Source organism: Rhinichthys klamathensis, unplaced genomic scaffold (genome assembly GCF_029890125.1).
Source record: "Rhinichthys klamathensis goyatoka isolate OS25496 unplaced genomic scaffold, OSU_Roscu_1.1 h1tg000868l_1, whole genome shotgun sequence".
Taxonomy (NCBI): Eukaryota; Metazoa; Chordata; class Actinopteri; order Cypriniformes; family Leuciscidae; genus Rhinichthys; species Rhinichthys klamathensis.
The window spans coordinates 1-14735 of NW_026607234.1; the positions used below are offsets into that span (position 1 = coordinate 1).

Genomic DNA, 14735 nt, shown 5'->3' on the forward strand with positions numbered 1-14735 from the left:
ACGCGCGAGAGATCACTTCCGGCGCTTGCGCAGACCGAAGCGCCCGCGCCCTCAGATCACTTGGACTTGGCTGTGTTTACAAGAGGTAAAAACGATATAAATACTGTTCGTTTTCTCACACAAACCGCTCGTTTCGTGTCTTAGGCCATCAATGTGTACTTACATTTACGAGTCATTAAATCATGTTTAATTTGGACTTCTCTGTGCATGCTCTTTGAGGTGGTGACCATAGACCTGCATTATATGACTGACAGACAAGAACGGTTTGACCTAAAAATATCAAAATTGAAACTACTGCGGAAACAAAGACACCTACATCTTAGATGCCCTTGAGGTAGCTAAAACATACCAAAAATTAATTTCAAAGTGAACTATCCCTTTAATGGAACATCGATGCCAATAGAAAAGCTTTTTTAAGAGTGTATGATCGGTCTTGTATAAGCAGGTTGACGGGGAAAGGGACAGGCTAAAAATAGCCGCTTTGAGCTGCTCTCTGATTGGAGCTCGCAGCATTTTTGGCCCAGTAACCAGAGAGCGTTTATAAAGCAGGCTTCTGTTCACTGGGATCAGTGGATTTATTGGAGGACAATGCATTGTTGTGCATTCAAAGTCTTTAAAAGCATGCCGGAACAGATTCTGGCCGCTGTTTTTCCTGCTGAACTCAAACTGTACTGGTACAAACTGAAAGCCCCACTGTGAGTGTTTCGAAATGTTCGGGAACTTTTGCACTTATCATCTAATTGTCCTTGAGTGGATGGAGAGAATAAAGTGTTTATCAAGTGAAAGAGAAAGTAATGTTGTTTACCTTGTAGGCATGAACTACTAAGTCTTTAAGATTAGATGCTTTGGGAAACATTCGGCCCACATAACTTCCAGGAATCAGGTCCAGTAGATCCTGTTCAGAGGAAAAGATTAGGTCCTTTGGAAATACAGCGCTATAGAAAAATAATGCAGACTCATTCATCGGTAGGGTTGACAAAAGTAAAGAGGAGACGCTGCTTTCAAAGGCCCTCGTTACACTTTGAAAGGTTTCTATTCACAGCGTGTTTATATATACTCGAAAAATTCATTTATTTCAGTAATTCAACTTAAAAGGTGAAACTAATATATTATTTAGACTCATTACATGCAAAGTGAGATTTCAAGCCTTTAGTTGTTATAATTTTGATGATTATGGCTTACAGCTATGAAAACCTTTTCACAATATTCTAATTTTGAATTTGTGGGTTTTCATAAGCTGTAAGCCATAATCATGAAAATTGTAACAACTAAAGGCTTGAAATATCTCACTTTGCATGTAATGAGTCTATATAATATATTAGTTTCACCTTTTAAGTTGAATTACTGAAATAAAGGAACTTTTGCACGAAATTCAAATTTTTCCAGTTTCACCTGTATATACTATAAGCGTTGAGAGATGTAACCAATTACCCTCATATCTGTTGACTTTAGGGACGCACGATATATCGGCCACCATATCGGTATCGGCCGATATATGATCATCTTTAATGTTATCGATATCGGGCCGATAAAAAAATTTGGCTTGTAAATTAAAGCTGATAAATGATGTATTATTTCCTTCAGCTGAAACACTTCAGATGCGACTGTTCAACATGATGGGTTTGAATTGCTTGAAATATGAGTGGAATCACTTCAAAAAAGGAAAATACATTTAAAGGCAACGCAAGTCTGTCATATACGTTAAATACAATTATAATGAGAACATAGTTTGGAACATGGCTTTTAATTGTGAGACTTTTTTTTTTAACGAGGCTCTCAAAAATCCTCTAAAAATTTGGATTTAGATTTATCGGCCAATATATCGGCTATCGGCTTTCAAATATATAGAATTATTGGTTATCGGTATCGGCCAAAATGTTCATATCGGTTCATCCCTAGTTGATTTCTTGAACGCAATGGCCAATCAAATAAGTTTAAATTGAACACACTTATTGAAAAGTGTTACAGATTTGTTAAACCACTGTTAAATAGATTTGTTAAAGCACTATGATCACTGATTGAACGAAAAAGTCACTGTGTGTGTTCCTATAAATCAGTGACTGGATTCTAGAAATCACTATTTCAAAATAGATTGATTTCTGTAAAAGGCGACACCCAAACTCTTGGTGTGGGAGAGAAATTACCTCATACCACTGATATTGCACCTGGTCCACCGCAAAGATGGAGTAAACGTTGTTCTCTAGGAGTTTCTCTGCCAGTTGACCGATTGTTGGGTGCTCCTAAAAACAGCGACAGCAACACAAATCTGCCATTGCTTGTTGAGAAACCACAGATTCTGGTGCTGATAGAAGCAGCGTGGAGCCAAATATGTGTGCAATTTCAGCAAATACATCAGTGGTGACATTTTCCATTGGTAAATCATCATGAAAAACATGCAAACAGGCCAAAAAAAATTACAAAAATATTTTTTCTTTACAATACCATACCACTGTATATGAATATGATAATCATGGTATATATCAACAAAAATATTTAAACGTTTTTTGGGGACGGTACTGTGGTAATGCAAGTCTCTTCTGCTCATTTATCAAGTCTACATTTATCTGATCAAAAATACAGTAAAAACAATAATATTGTGAAATATTATTACTTATTATTTAAACTGTAATTTATTCCTGTGATCAAAGCTGTATTTTCAGCATCATTACTCCAGTCTTCAGTGTCACATGACCCTAATGTCACTCTAATATGATGATTTGCTGCTCAAGAAACATTTCTTACACTCTTACATACATTACAAACGTCCATAAGTACCTTGGTATTACCATTTGATAAAATCACTGTACCGTGGTATAGCCACAGTACTTGTGTATGTTCTGATGCATTTGTTTTTACAGTATTTACCTCTTTTATGGATAGATACCATAAAAAAAAAAAGAGATGAAGAGATGGAACTGGTTTTGGACACGTCACAGGCCAGAACTGAACTTGTACGAGCACTAACTTTGCATCTGGTGTTTTGTGCGTGTCAAGTGCTGTTGTTTTTCTTACCATGCTACTGGTTTGAGAGTAGATATTATCCTCTAGGTGGCAGCGGCCATCATGAGGAACCACGATACCGGCCAGTTTACTGTCCAAAGCCAAATGAGAAGGCTGGTCTGTCATAACCAACAGCAGATGCTTCGCTTCAGGTCGCCATCCAATGTCTTTCTGCAGAAATGAATCAAGGTTTACAAATCTGCTGGAGTGTGTGTTTGGTATAAAGTACACTCAGCAGAGGATTACATCATACAGCATCCATCTGCCGTGTGTTACTACTAATACAAGACAAACTGCATCAGTCGAGCGTTAAGCTGCCAGGGTGAGTAATGTTGCAATTAATCATGCCTTAAATCATGTCCTGAGGAGAAGAGTTACTTTGCTGATTTATCATTTTGCTCTGCAGATGATAAAACATGCAAATAAATAAATAAATAAATAATCAATAAAAATAAATAAAACAACAATACACAAATAAAAAATGAATACAAAAAACAAATCAAATAAAACTAAAAACTAATCAAATAAATAAAAATAAATGCTAAAAATAGAATAAATGAAAATAATTTGTTTAATTAAAAATACTAAAAAATCTAATAAATACAATTAAATACTAAATAAATAATAAAAATAAATTAATAGTAGATGATAAAAACATGCAATAAATAAATACTATCATAGTTAATTAATCAATAGAAATAAAAATAAATAAAATAAAAATAAATAAAATAAACAATAAATATATATATATATAAAAAGAGTACAAATAAATAAATCAAATAAATACTAAAAAATAAAACAAACCATTAAAATAAATAAACAAATATTAAAAATCAAATTAATACAAATAAAAAATGAATACAAAAAACAAATCAAATAAAACTAAAAACAAATCAAATAAATAAAAATAAATGCTAAAAATAGAATAAATGAAAATAATTTGTTTAATTAAAAATACTAAAAAAATCTAATAAATACAATTAAATACTAAATAAATAATAAAAATAAATTAATAGTAGATGATAAAAGCATGCAATAAATAAATACTATTATAGTTAATTAATCAATAGAAATAAAAATAAATAAAATAAAAATAAAACAAATAAACAATAAATATATATATATATATATAAAGAGTACGAATAAATAAATAAATAAAATAAATAAATACTAAAAAATAAAACAAACAATTAAAATAAATAAATAAATAAATATTAAAAATCTAATTAATACAAATAAAAAATAAATAAGCAGTAAAAATATTAATAATAATAGAACACTAACAAAACAAACAAACAAAAATAAATTAAAGAATTAGTACTAAAAAAATAAGGACAAAAACTTGTCTGACTTGAGCCTGTGTTACTAATAGACAGACTGCAGCAGTTGAGCGTTGAGCTGCCAGGATGAGTAATGTTTGGCTAAAATACACACACACGCTGAGATGCCAACAGGAACTACTTTTTAAAGTTACAACCGCTAGTTACTGAACAGTAAGAAGTCTGTGTAACTCATGCAAAACAACATTCTGAATATTCCACCTGAGACCCGTCGGTTTCAAGGTTAGCGCTCTCTGTGCCAAAGAACACATCTCTTTCATGCGTCTGCTTTCGGTTTCTGACTTTAGGGAGGCTTGGGTGGACATCATGAAGACTGAAACCCATTCAAGGTCATTTTCCAGAGCCTTTCAAGCCCACTGCTCGAGCGCTCGTTTATCAGATCGCACTGTAATTCACGGGAAAAATCCCAACAGTTGGAGGCTTTGTTGACCGTCCACTGCTTCACTACAAACAGCCGATGAAGAGGAACCCGCCTCCCGTGACTCGGCGATGACATCATCCTCTGCAAACAGCCGATGAGATAGAGATGTGGCTGATTCAGCTCTTCGGCTCTTCAGGCATTGTTCCCGTTCCCAGGCAAAGCCAGGCGTAATGACCTGAGACATGCAGTCTCCGGAGCAACCGCAGGAGAAAATATGTTCTGGTGACACAGGAACAGTCATGCGCGTTTTTAAGGCTTTAAAAAAAAATCATTTATGCACAAACAAAGAGTGGACTGGTTAAATCATTAGTGGTGTCTCTGCTAAGGCATGCAATGACTTGAACAAACTGTGTCAAACATGTAAATCGCCCTGCGTTGCATTAATCATTTCTCAAATCATGTCTTGAGGAAAGAGTGCTGTTACTTTGATGATCTAGAACCTCACTTGGAGGATAAAAAAACATGCTAATAATAATAAATAAATACTCAAATAAAATAAATTAATAGTAAAAATAAATAAATATGTAGTATAATATAATATAATATAATATAATATAATATAATATAATATAATATAATATAATATAGGGTGGACAACCCTCCACATTTAAACCGCCCTAACTTAAAAGAATTACAGATGCATTATTAAAATAATAAATATAAATAAATAAACAAACTATAATATCATAATATCACTCCTATTAGACTTGAGGACTCTTTTGACTTGAGCCAGTAAGGAAAAACCAAATAATCACCATTAACAACAACAACAAATGCGAATATATTATAAAAAAAATTAAAGAAAAATACTTCAAATACAAAAAATGACTTATAAAAAAATAACAAAAATCTTAATCTTTTTTTAACAAAAGAAAAAAAACAATCATTATAATAAATAAGGAATCATAAATAAGGACAAAATGATAAATAAACAAATAGATACATACACAAATGCATAAATACATACATAAATATATACATACATACATACTACTATTCATAATAGATTTGAGGGTGGGCTCTTTTGACTTGAGCCAGTAAGGAACCACCAAGCAATCACCATTAATAGAAATAAATAAACACTAAAAATAAAATAAATTCATAATATCAGTCACAATCAAAGACTGTAAAAAGGATGGACAGCGCGTATCCACTTGCTTCCACTGTAGAAAAATAAAGGCAAAATATCCTAGAAACGGACGTTGCTGATTATGTCGTTCGGAGTCTGTGCAGTCGTGATCATGAGGAGGCGGAGCCACGGTCTTAAGGTCCCGCCCACACTCCCACTCCCAGACTCATTCGCTAGCACAGCTGTCAATCATGACGTTACATCCCCTTTCTATAGCATCAAATAACTGAACTAAAACCAAACGTATTGGGGAAACGGGCACTTGAACATACATCTGCGTGATGAGAACTACCTAAAAATGACAGAAACCATCTTTGGAAAAAAAATATTTGAAATATAATTGGATTTTTTTAGTTTGGCTCACGTCCCATTCGATTACATGGAGAGGGCGGGGTTTATGACCTGTACAGCAGTCAGCCAGCAGGGGGCGATCCAAATGGTTTGGCCTCACGTTTCAGTAACACATTGTGTAACACACTTGGTCACAATAGATTTGAGGGTGGACTTTTGACTTGAGCAAGTAAGGAACCACTTAGCAACCATCCAGAACACCCTAGCAACCACAGAAAACACCCACTTTGCCAAAATGCTGCAAACCCTCATAGACCGATGCAACTGGAAATGGCTCGCAACCCTTAAAGTAGCGTTAAAGTCATTGTCACAGTGGTAAACACGACGGCTTTCTTCTTTCGTGAGGGGGTTTGGCATCACGGCATCTTTGTTTCCAGCCGGCCCGTTGCGGAGAGGGAGGGGCTATTAGACTCTGATGTTTAATGACGAAAAACGTATAAAATTCACACACAACACGGTTTGAGTACATAGTGCGCATAGGATAAGTGCATAGTGTACAGAGCGCCATTTGGCACACACCTTTGCACTGTGCTGGTGTATCACCCCTTAGGTGTGTTTACCTGGCAAACTGTGGCCTGCAGCATGGCATCGAAGCCGCCCTCGGGTGTGTCCATGTTCCCAGAGATCCTCTGCTCCTGAATGACCCGTGTGAACTCTGTCATGTTCTCCGTGACCGGGAGGACGTGGATGAATCCGTGAGCGGGCCTGCAGTGGACCTCATAATCTCTACGACCAGAGAGAGAGATCACATGTCATCCACACCATATTCCCACACTAGTCAGAATGAGATCACTACGGAATGCAGTCCGGGACACCCAGGCTGGATTTAGACTCCTGGGATCAGTTAAGAGACCTCTGGAGCTTCCCATAGGAAAGACAGATCACAGATCAGATCTCATTAATATCTCAGTTGTTTCTCAGAGTTGAAACTGAGGCTTTCGTCTCCTGCAAAAGAACCCGGACGTGCATCTCCTCTAGTGTTACAGAAGAGCTCAATCACTGTGGTAATTGATAACTAAAAATGTAAATAAAGCTGAAATAAAATAAAATATAAATATTAGACGGAAAAACTTTTTTAAATTTTGCCTTGTGAACTAACTGAAGTATTAAAATAAAAATAAATTAAAGCACATAAAATTACAAAAAAATAGAACAAAAAAATAAGTACTAAAATAAAAATAAATTAAAGCTATATAGAAAAATAAAGCACATCAAATTACAAAAAATAAAACAAATAAATAAGTACTAAAACAAACAACTAAAATAAATTGAAATATTTAAAAAACAAAAACAAATAAAAATGACAAAAGGACAACACTATTAAAACTACTAAAATAAATAAAAATAATAATATAATAAAAGTAAATAATAATAATAATAATAAGTTCTAAACTTTCTAAAACTAAAATACATATAAATCCTACAAATGAATTACAAATATTTTTCTAAAAACAAAAACTAATAAAAATGACAAAAGCACAAATTAGTAAAACAAAAAATTCTTACAACTATTTTATATTAAAATAAAAATATAAAAGCAATTCAAAATATGAATAAATACTATAATACTAATACTAAAATAACACTGAGATAAACTGAGCTCAAATATTTCTCAACAGTTGAACTTGACACATTTGTATCTGTTTTTATTTATTTTCTAAAGTAAATACTCAAACAAAAAGTAAATACTCAACTGAAAAAGGAAATCAGATATATAGTGTCTGAATATTTCTGATCATCATGTTCGCAGTGCCATTTTACAAAGTCATTATCAAGGTCAAGAAAAGGTCCTTCATAAAAAGGCAACAAACGGATTTTGTGAAGACTTTTTTATTAAAACAAAACTGCTAAACTGCGAGCGATAATATTTACAAAAGATCTCAAGGACTCAACTCACGTGTTTATCCTAAAATCCTTGTCAAAAATAAAACATAGGTGCACGCGAGTAGAACCTGACCTACAGTAAGTGTATATAGCAGAAATATTTGAGATCTGACTTGCTGACCAGCAGAAATGGCTAAATTATTTGTAATATTTTTTTTTTATGAATTAAAATGTTTTTAAATGTGTTTAAATAAATGTGATTATTAAAAACGAGAGTTTTAAGAGTTCATTATCATGAGACTAGAGCTCTCGTTAGTGGCTCGTGGCTGGTTCACCTGCAAGGGTTCAGGAGTTTGGAGGGGTGCACGTCGATGTACGGAGACACCGGTTTATCCACGAACGACCCGAAGCCCACCCTGAAGTCGCTGGAGTGTTCCTTCATCTGGTGGGACAGAGCCAGACCCACAGTCTTCAACCGGTCCAGGTTGTCCTGCATGGACGCCGAGACGTCCACCAGATAGTACAGATCCACAGGGTACCGTTCCAACTGATGCACCTCAATCACAAAGCTCGCCTCGCTGCCTAAGACAGGAAATGACATCATCATCATCATCATCATCACTATTGTACATTTCATGAGGAAGCTCTGAGTGGTTTGCTGTGGGTTTCTGCATTTATGTTAGCCTGTTGTTATATAGTTTCTAAGCTAGTTTCTAGGTTTGCTAGAGTGTTCTTGGTAGGGCTACATGATATTTAATTAAAATCGATATGGCTCAGTGCGGCTGTCAAATCGATTTAAAGGAGAACTCCGGCGCAAAATGAACCTTTGGTCTAATAAAACATTGGTACCTTGTCAACCGTTCTCTGAGATTTGTTTTCATGATAATCGAATGTAAAGAGTTTTATCTCTAAAAACTGTTTAGCGTATAACGCTAGTAATGGGGGCATCTATTAAGTAAAAATAAATCGCTAGTTTATACCACTAACAAGGCTCAAATTAGCCCCACACGAACACAGTAACATAATGAGGGTCCCTACATGCAAAACGAAGCATTGAGAACTTTGTAAGTGTACAGACCGTTCAATAAGAAGATATTTTATAAAGACAGTCCACTTCGTGTATACAGACAGGAGCCATCTTTGGAAAACAGTCTCGACTAATCAAACCACGAACGCCATTCATACAGTTCAGCTCACTTAGCACGTCGTTCGTGGTTTGATTAGTCGAGACTGTTTTCCAAAGATGGCTCCTGTCTGTATACACGAAGTGGACTGTCTTTATCTTTATCTTCTTATTAAACGGTCTGTACACTTACAAAGTTCTCAATGCTTCGGTTTCCATGTAGGGACCCTCATTATGTTCTTGTGTTCGTGTGGGGCTAATTTGAGTCTTGTTAGTGGTATAAACTAGCGATTTATTTTTACTTATAAAATGCCCCCATTACTAGCGTTATACGCTAAACAGTTTTTAGAGATAAAACTCTTTACATTCGATCATCATGAAAACAAATCTCAGATAACGGTTGACTAGGTACCAATGTTTTATTAGACCAAAGGTTCATTTTGCGCCGGAGTTCTCCTTTAATGAAGTATAAATAAAAGTGCTATTGGTTTACACACGTGTAGTTCTCCGAACGGATTGGTTCATTTACTGTGAGCTGCATGCGTGTAAATGAACACACAGTTCCTTCACTCAGAAACCGGCGGCGCATTTATTTAACCGGCAACCCGTCAAAATAAAAGCTTATTGGTATACCGTTTGAAAATGAAGACCTTAAGACTTTAATATTAGTATTGTAATTAAATTAACATTTATTTTATAACTCAATATTTGTATTTTACAGTACAATAGTATTCTTATTTTAATATATTTAATAAAAATAATTATTATAGTCATTTTTTATTTTTTATTTTTTATTCTTTATAGTCATAATTTATAGAATTGGTCAGTGTGGTAAATGTGGCCTATGAAAACTCTATTATTATTATTTGATTCTGTTCATGTTCACGTTATGGTTTGATTTTAATTCTTGTAAAGTATGATCACCCACATTTTTCAAGAATTTCCAACATTGTTCAGCCCTGAAAGGATTTAACACTTAAAGGGATCGTTCACCCCAAAAAGGATCATTTTCATTTTGGGGTATTCAGAGTAAAGAGTACATTTTCAGCTCTTTTTTTATTTAATTTATCAAATATTGTCTATGCAATCCTTCTAGAATGATTCATTCTTTCCAAAGCTATTCAAGTCATCTGGTGAAACTCCCTGTATTTTTTCCACATTGCAATATATAATATCGCAATGTCAGTTTTTCCCAGTATTGTGGAAATAGTGTTTTCTAGGGCATTTGTGTATCAGTTTAGTGGTTTAATTGGTCACCTGGTCGTAGGTGGATGGAGATCTCTCTCGGGGACACCTGTGAGCTGCTGATAGTGGCGTTCACTTCCACTTTCACACTCGGGTTCTCGATAAACTCCTCTTCACAACCCCTGACTCGCAGGTCGGACACAGATCCGCATCGCTGGCTGACATGCGCCCCGTCCAGAAACCTCTGTGAGGGAAAACAAGCCATCAGAAAGGTCAAAGGTCACTGCAAACGCCGGGTGCTTCAAGAAACAGGGCGACCGTTGTGTGTGGTGGCTTTACTGAGCGCACAGGAGCGTGCGAAAGCTCTTCGGCTCAGAGACTGTTGTTGAGACGTGGCTCAGGGATTACTCTGACTGGTGCCGAGCGCTGCAGCCGCTTATGAAACTTATTTTCAGAACCACAATATGCATGACTTTTCTTTACAAAGAAAGCATTTCAATTAAGCGTTTGTCCCAAGACAATAAACATGTCGGTTAAAGCTCTATAAACTGACTAACTAAACCACAACCGCTTCTCGAATCTTTCTGTTTATTAAAAGATGTGAGATTCTTGAAACAATATAAGAATTTTTTTTTGAATGGTTCTGTTGATAAGTTTTAAATTTAATTATAAATTTTTACATTTATTTTAGTGCCTTCAAATCAATTAATCGAGATTAATTGCAACATAAATAATGTGTGTGTGTGTGTGTATATCTATACAGTATACACACACACACACACACACACACACACACACACACACACACACACACACACACACACACGCACACATTATATATTTACAAACTTTTATGATAGATGCAATTTACAGATTTGACAGCACTATTTTATTTATTAATGTATTATTTTTATTATTATTTTTTCAAAATTGTACATATAATTTGATTTATTTTGATTTATTTTCTTCATGAATTTGTTAATGTTGCTATATATGTTTATTATATATATATATATATTAATAAAAACAGTGTTATTTTAGTAGTATTCATAAACTATTATAGTATTTATTTATTAATATTTTGAACTAGCTTTACATTTTTAATTTTAATTTTACTTCACATTTTAGTAATTATTTTATGTGCTTTTGTCAGTTTTATTCGATTTTGTCAGATTTATTTAGCTTTCATTTAATTTATTTCAATTTTTAAGACTTTATTTTTATTTATTTTTATGTATAGCTTTAATTTATTTTGCTTTTGGTTTTAGTAATTTTACTACTTCAAATTAAACTGACTTATTTCATTTACTTGCCAAAGCAACCTTTCAAATGTTTTCCATTTTAAGTTTTTCGCCTAATATCTATATTTTAAAAATATCATATTTCAGCTTTATTTCAATTACTGAAGATGTGATTTTCAACAGCCTTAGTTTACATTAACAACACTGTGTTAAACTAACAGTTGTAATTGCTCAGCATTTGTTCATTCATAGCTTAAAGTCCCCCTGTGGTGACTGAAAATCCAGCTTTTAATATTGTTTATATGTCTATGTGGTGTTTTTAATATGCTTTAAGACAAACCATGTGTAAATTCATAAGTCGACAGCATTGTTGAGTATTTTCTGCTTAAAACTGCAGTGAACCGAAGACAGTCTCAAAAACACGGTTTGAAATCGCTGGTGTTTCTGACGTCACAAACGACCTCGTAACCGCAATCATTGGCATATCAATACACTCACGCTCATATCAGCGGTTTCTGCATTTCTATTTTATGGGTTCCCAGGATCACCGAAGCTCTCGAAGCATTCTGGGTATTAGGGCTCTAGTGTTTTATCGCTAACAGACGAACAGACAAGCGCTTCACACACTTAAAACTCGAGCAGTGTGCCGAGATACAACAATAGCAGCTCACACACACACACACACACACACACACACACTACCTCCTGAGAGCACCATGCGCATTCAGGGCCGCGTCTCAGACAGTCTTCACATGTGGAGGCGAGGGCAGACTGGCAACGGTTATCTGCTGAACACAGAGACATTTACACATGAATGAGCAAGAGTTCAGATCTTCAGCGGGCCTTTGTGTCAAACACACACCCTGTCAGAACACTCCAGCACACTGTGAGCAGAGAAACTGTGTCATTAACAAATCACAGCACAGCAATGGGAATATATTCATGTGCACAACCATCCTGTATACAACCTTTCTTTTCTAGTGCTCCTGATGTGCCACTATACAGTATCACACAAGATATTACAGGGACAAAAATATGTTCTAAGAAGATGTTGCTAACGTTACCGATAAGATTATTGTTCTCTGAACGTTTAAAAAACGTTTTTTCTTGGTTGTGTGAATGTTACGGAACATTAAATTCTGCAAACATTATGGGAACGTTACATATGAATGTTCTCTGAACGTCTGAAACAAGTGGTGACGTTTAAAAAGTGTTAGACGGATGTCCAACTGAAACATTTTAGAAAGAAAAACATTGGTTACACTTTATTTTAAGGTGACATAGTTAGTCAAATAAGTACTGAGTAATATTAATTAACTACATACTACTTAAATACTACTATACGGTTAGGTTTAGGGTTAGTTGCTTGTAATTATGCATAATTTACTGTTATTACTATAATTACATGTAGTAGTAACGCTACGTCACCTTAAAATAAAGTGTTACCAAAACATTCCATGAATGACGTATAGATAATGTTTTAGTGCTAACATTTTGAGAACATTATTAAAGACTAGACAGCTCTGAATGAGCGTTGTATTAACGTTACTGGAAGAATCTGTGTGTTCATAACTTTGAGAGAACCTTGGCAGAATGTTAGGGAACATTCCCTGTTCGCTGGTTTATGAGTATAATACCTGTGTTTAAAATATGAAATACTATCTAACGCAAAAAATATTTTCCACATTATATCTGAATTTAAAATGTATTATAGACTATATAGTGCAACAGTAAATGTGAAGCAGAATAAATGGGAGAAGCAACAACAATATCAGAGAAACTGATTAATAAACTTGACATTTCATGTTACAATCTACCTGTAATTTGACTCATGCCTGAATAGTGTGTGTCACCTCTTGCTAAACGACCTAAACTGATATAAGAATGTGGACAATTTCAGTAAGAAATACATTTTTTTTTTGTTTAAATAAAGACACTTTAAAATGAACATACACAGTTTTGACTCAAGTTGCTGAGCTGAGAACCGCGTGACAACTTGCCCCATGTGTAAACACTGGCATTCCCATTCATTGAGTTCATGATCTTAAAATGCATCTGACTAGACCATGCCAGGGTAAAGACAATGAAACACACTGAACATCCAGTGAAAGGGTAACGATCGACAGGCAAACTCACCCGAATCGGACCTGACGAGCAAGATCAGCAGCGAGATGAGCAGCAGCATGCGAAGAGCAAACAGATCACAGTACGGACGCATGCAGGAAGTCATAGCAGCATTGAGTGAGTGAGTGTGTGTGTGTTATGTGTGTGTGACCGACTCGCCAGCGTCTCAAGGTTTGAACCGCGACTGAAAATCCCCTGGGAACACGTCAGACCCTCATCTAAGCGAACAAAGGAGGGCGATTCGCATCACCCGACAACCTCCTAATCCAGAGCCTTTCACATTTCCAGATTCAGATTAAGAACCGCAGAGCGCGCAGGTTGTTGTCATTGTGCGCTTTTACGCATCGGACACGCATCGGACGCCGCGCAGGTGACGCTCGCTCCGCGTCTGGCATCTGCGGAGTCGTCTTGTGTCGACGGGCAAAGGTCATCGTCCGCGCGTCATTCCTTAAAGGTGTTCGGCGACGCAAGAAACTGCATTCATTGTTGTTCATTGCCGTGATCTTGAAAGTGGAGATGAACGCCCACCTCAATGAATCAGGCACAGCGCTGTGGTAACGACACTGATCTGAGATCAGCGTATACTGTACCAGAGGAGGAGCAGGAATTTTAATGTTCCCTCCACTTGGGCTTTTCTTCTGTATACGAATGAGAGGTTGTTGAGAGAACCCTGGCAGGGGCAGTGAAACTGGGGCTTGTATTTCATGTCTTTCCGTCAGTGGGGAATTTAAGCAATGTTGAGTACATGGCACAAAGAAAACCCAGAAATTAACATTCTGTCATTTATTATTCTCCCTCATGCTATTTCAAACCTTTATGACACACGGCTCTTATATAAGTGAATTGCAAATGGAGTTTTCAAGCTTCAATAATGATAAACAGAGACATTAAGTTTGACATCAATGATGGTTGGTCACAAAACACACGTGAACCAATGATGTTTGATGTCAAGTTCGTTTTGATTTGCCATTATTATACCTTTCAAAAGTAAGATTTT

General features: G+C 35.5%; 1 protein-coding gene across 1 annotated transcript; it reads right to left on the bottom strand.

Moving 5' to 3' along the window:
- Nucleotides 1–775: 775 nt before the first annotated feature.
- Nucleotides 776–14261, bottom strand: itgb8 (integrin, beta 8). The gene is made up of 8 exons (XM_056243948.1): nt 13751–14261; nt 12317–12402; nt 10446–10617; nt 8401–8647; nt 6802–6967; nt 3013–3171; nt 2145–2240; nt 776–895 (listed from the first exon to the last, which is right to left on the bottom strand). The coding sequence occupies exons 1-8, from the start codon at nt 13842–13844 to the stop codon at nt 776–778; spliced, it is 1140 nt and encodes a 379-aa protein (XP_056099923.1). The 5' UTR covers nt 13845–14261.
- Between the last annotated feature and the right edge of the window lie 474 nt (nt 14262–14735).

Bases quoted from the DNA above. Each gene is read 5' to 3' on its own strand.
- itgb8 (XM_056243948.1), bottom strand. From the start codon at position 13,844: ATGACTTCCTGCATGCGTCCGTACTGTGATCTGTTTGCTCTTCGCATG. The intron at 12,403-13,750 runs GTGAGTTTGCCT...CTCTGTGTTCAG, and splicing joins GCTCGTCAGGTCCGATTCGG to CAGATAACCGTTGCCAGTCT. The intron at 3,172-6,801 runs GTAAACACACCT...TCATTTCTGCAG, and splicing joins TGCAGGCCACAGTTTGCCAG to AAAGACATTGGATGGCGACC.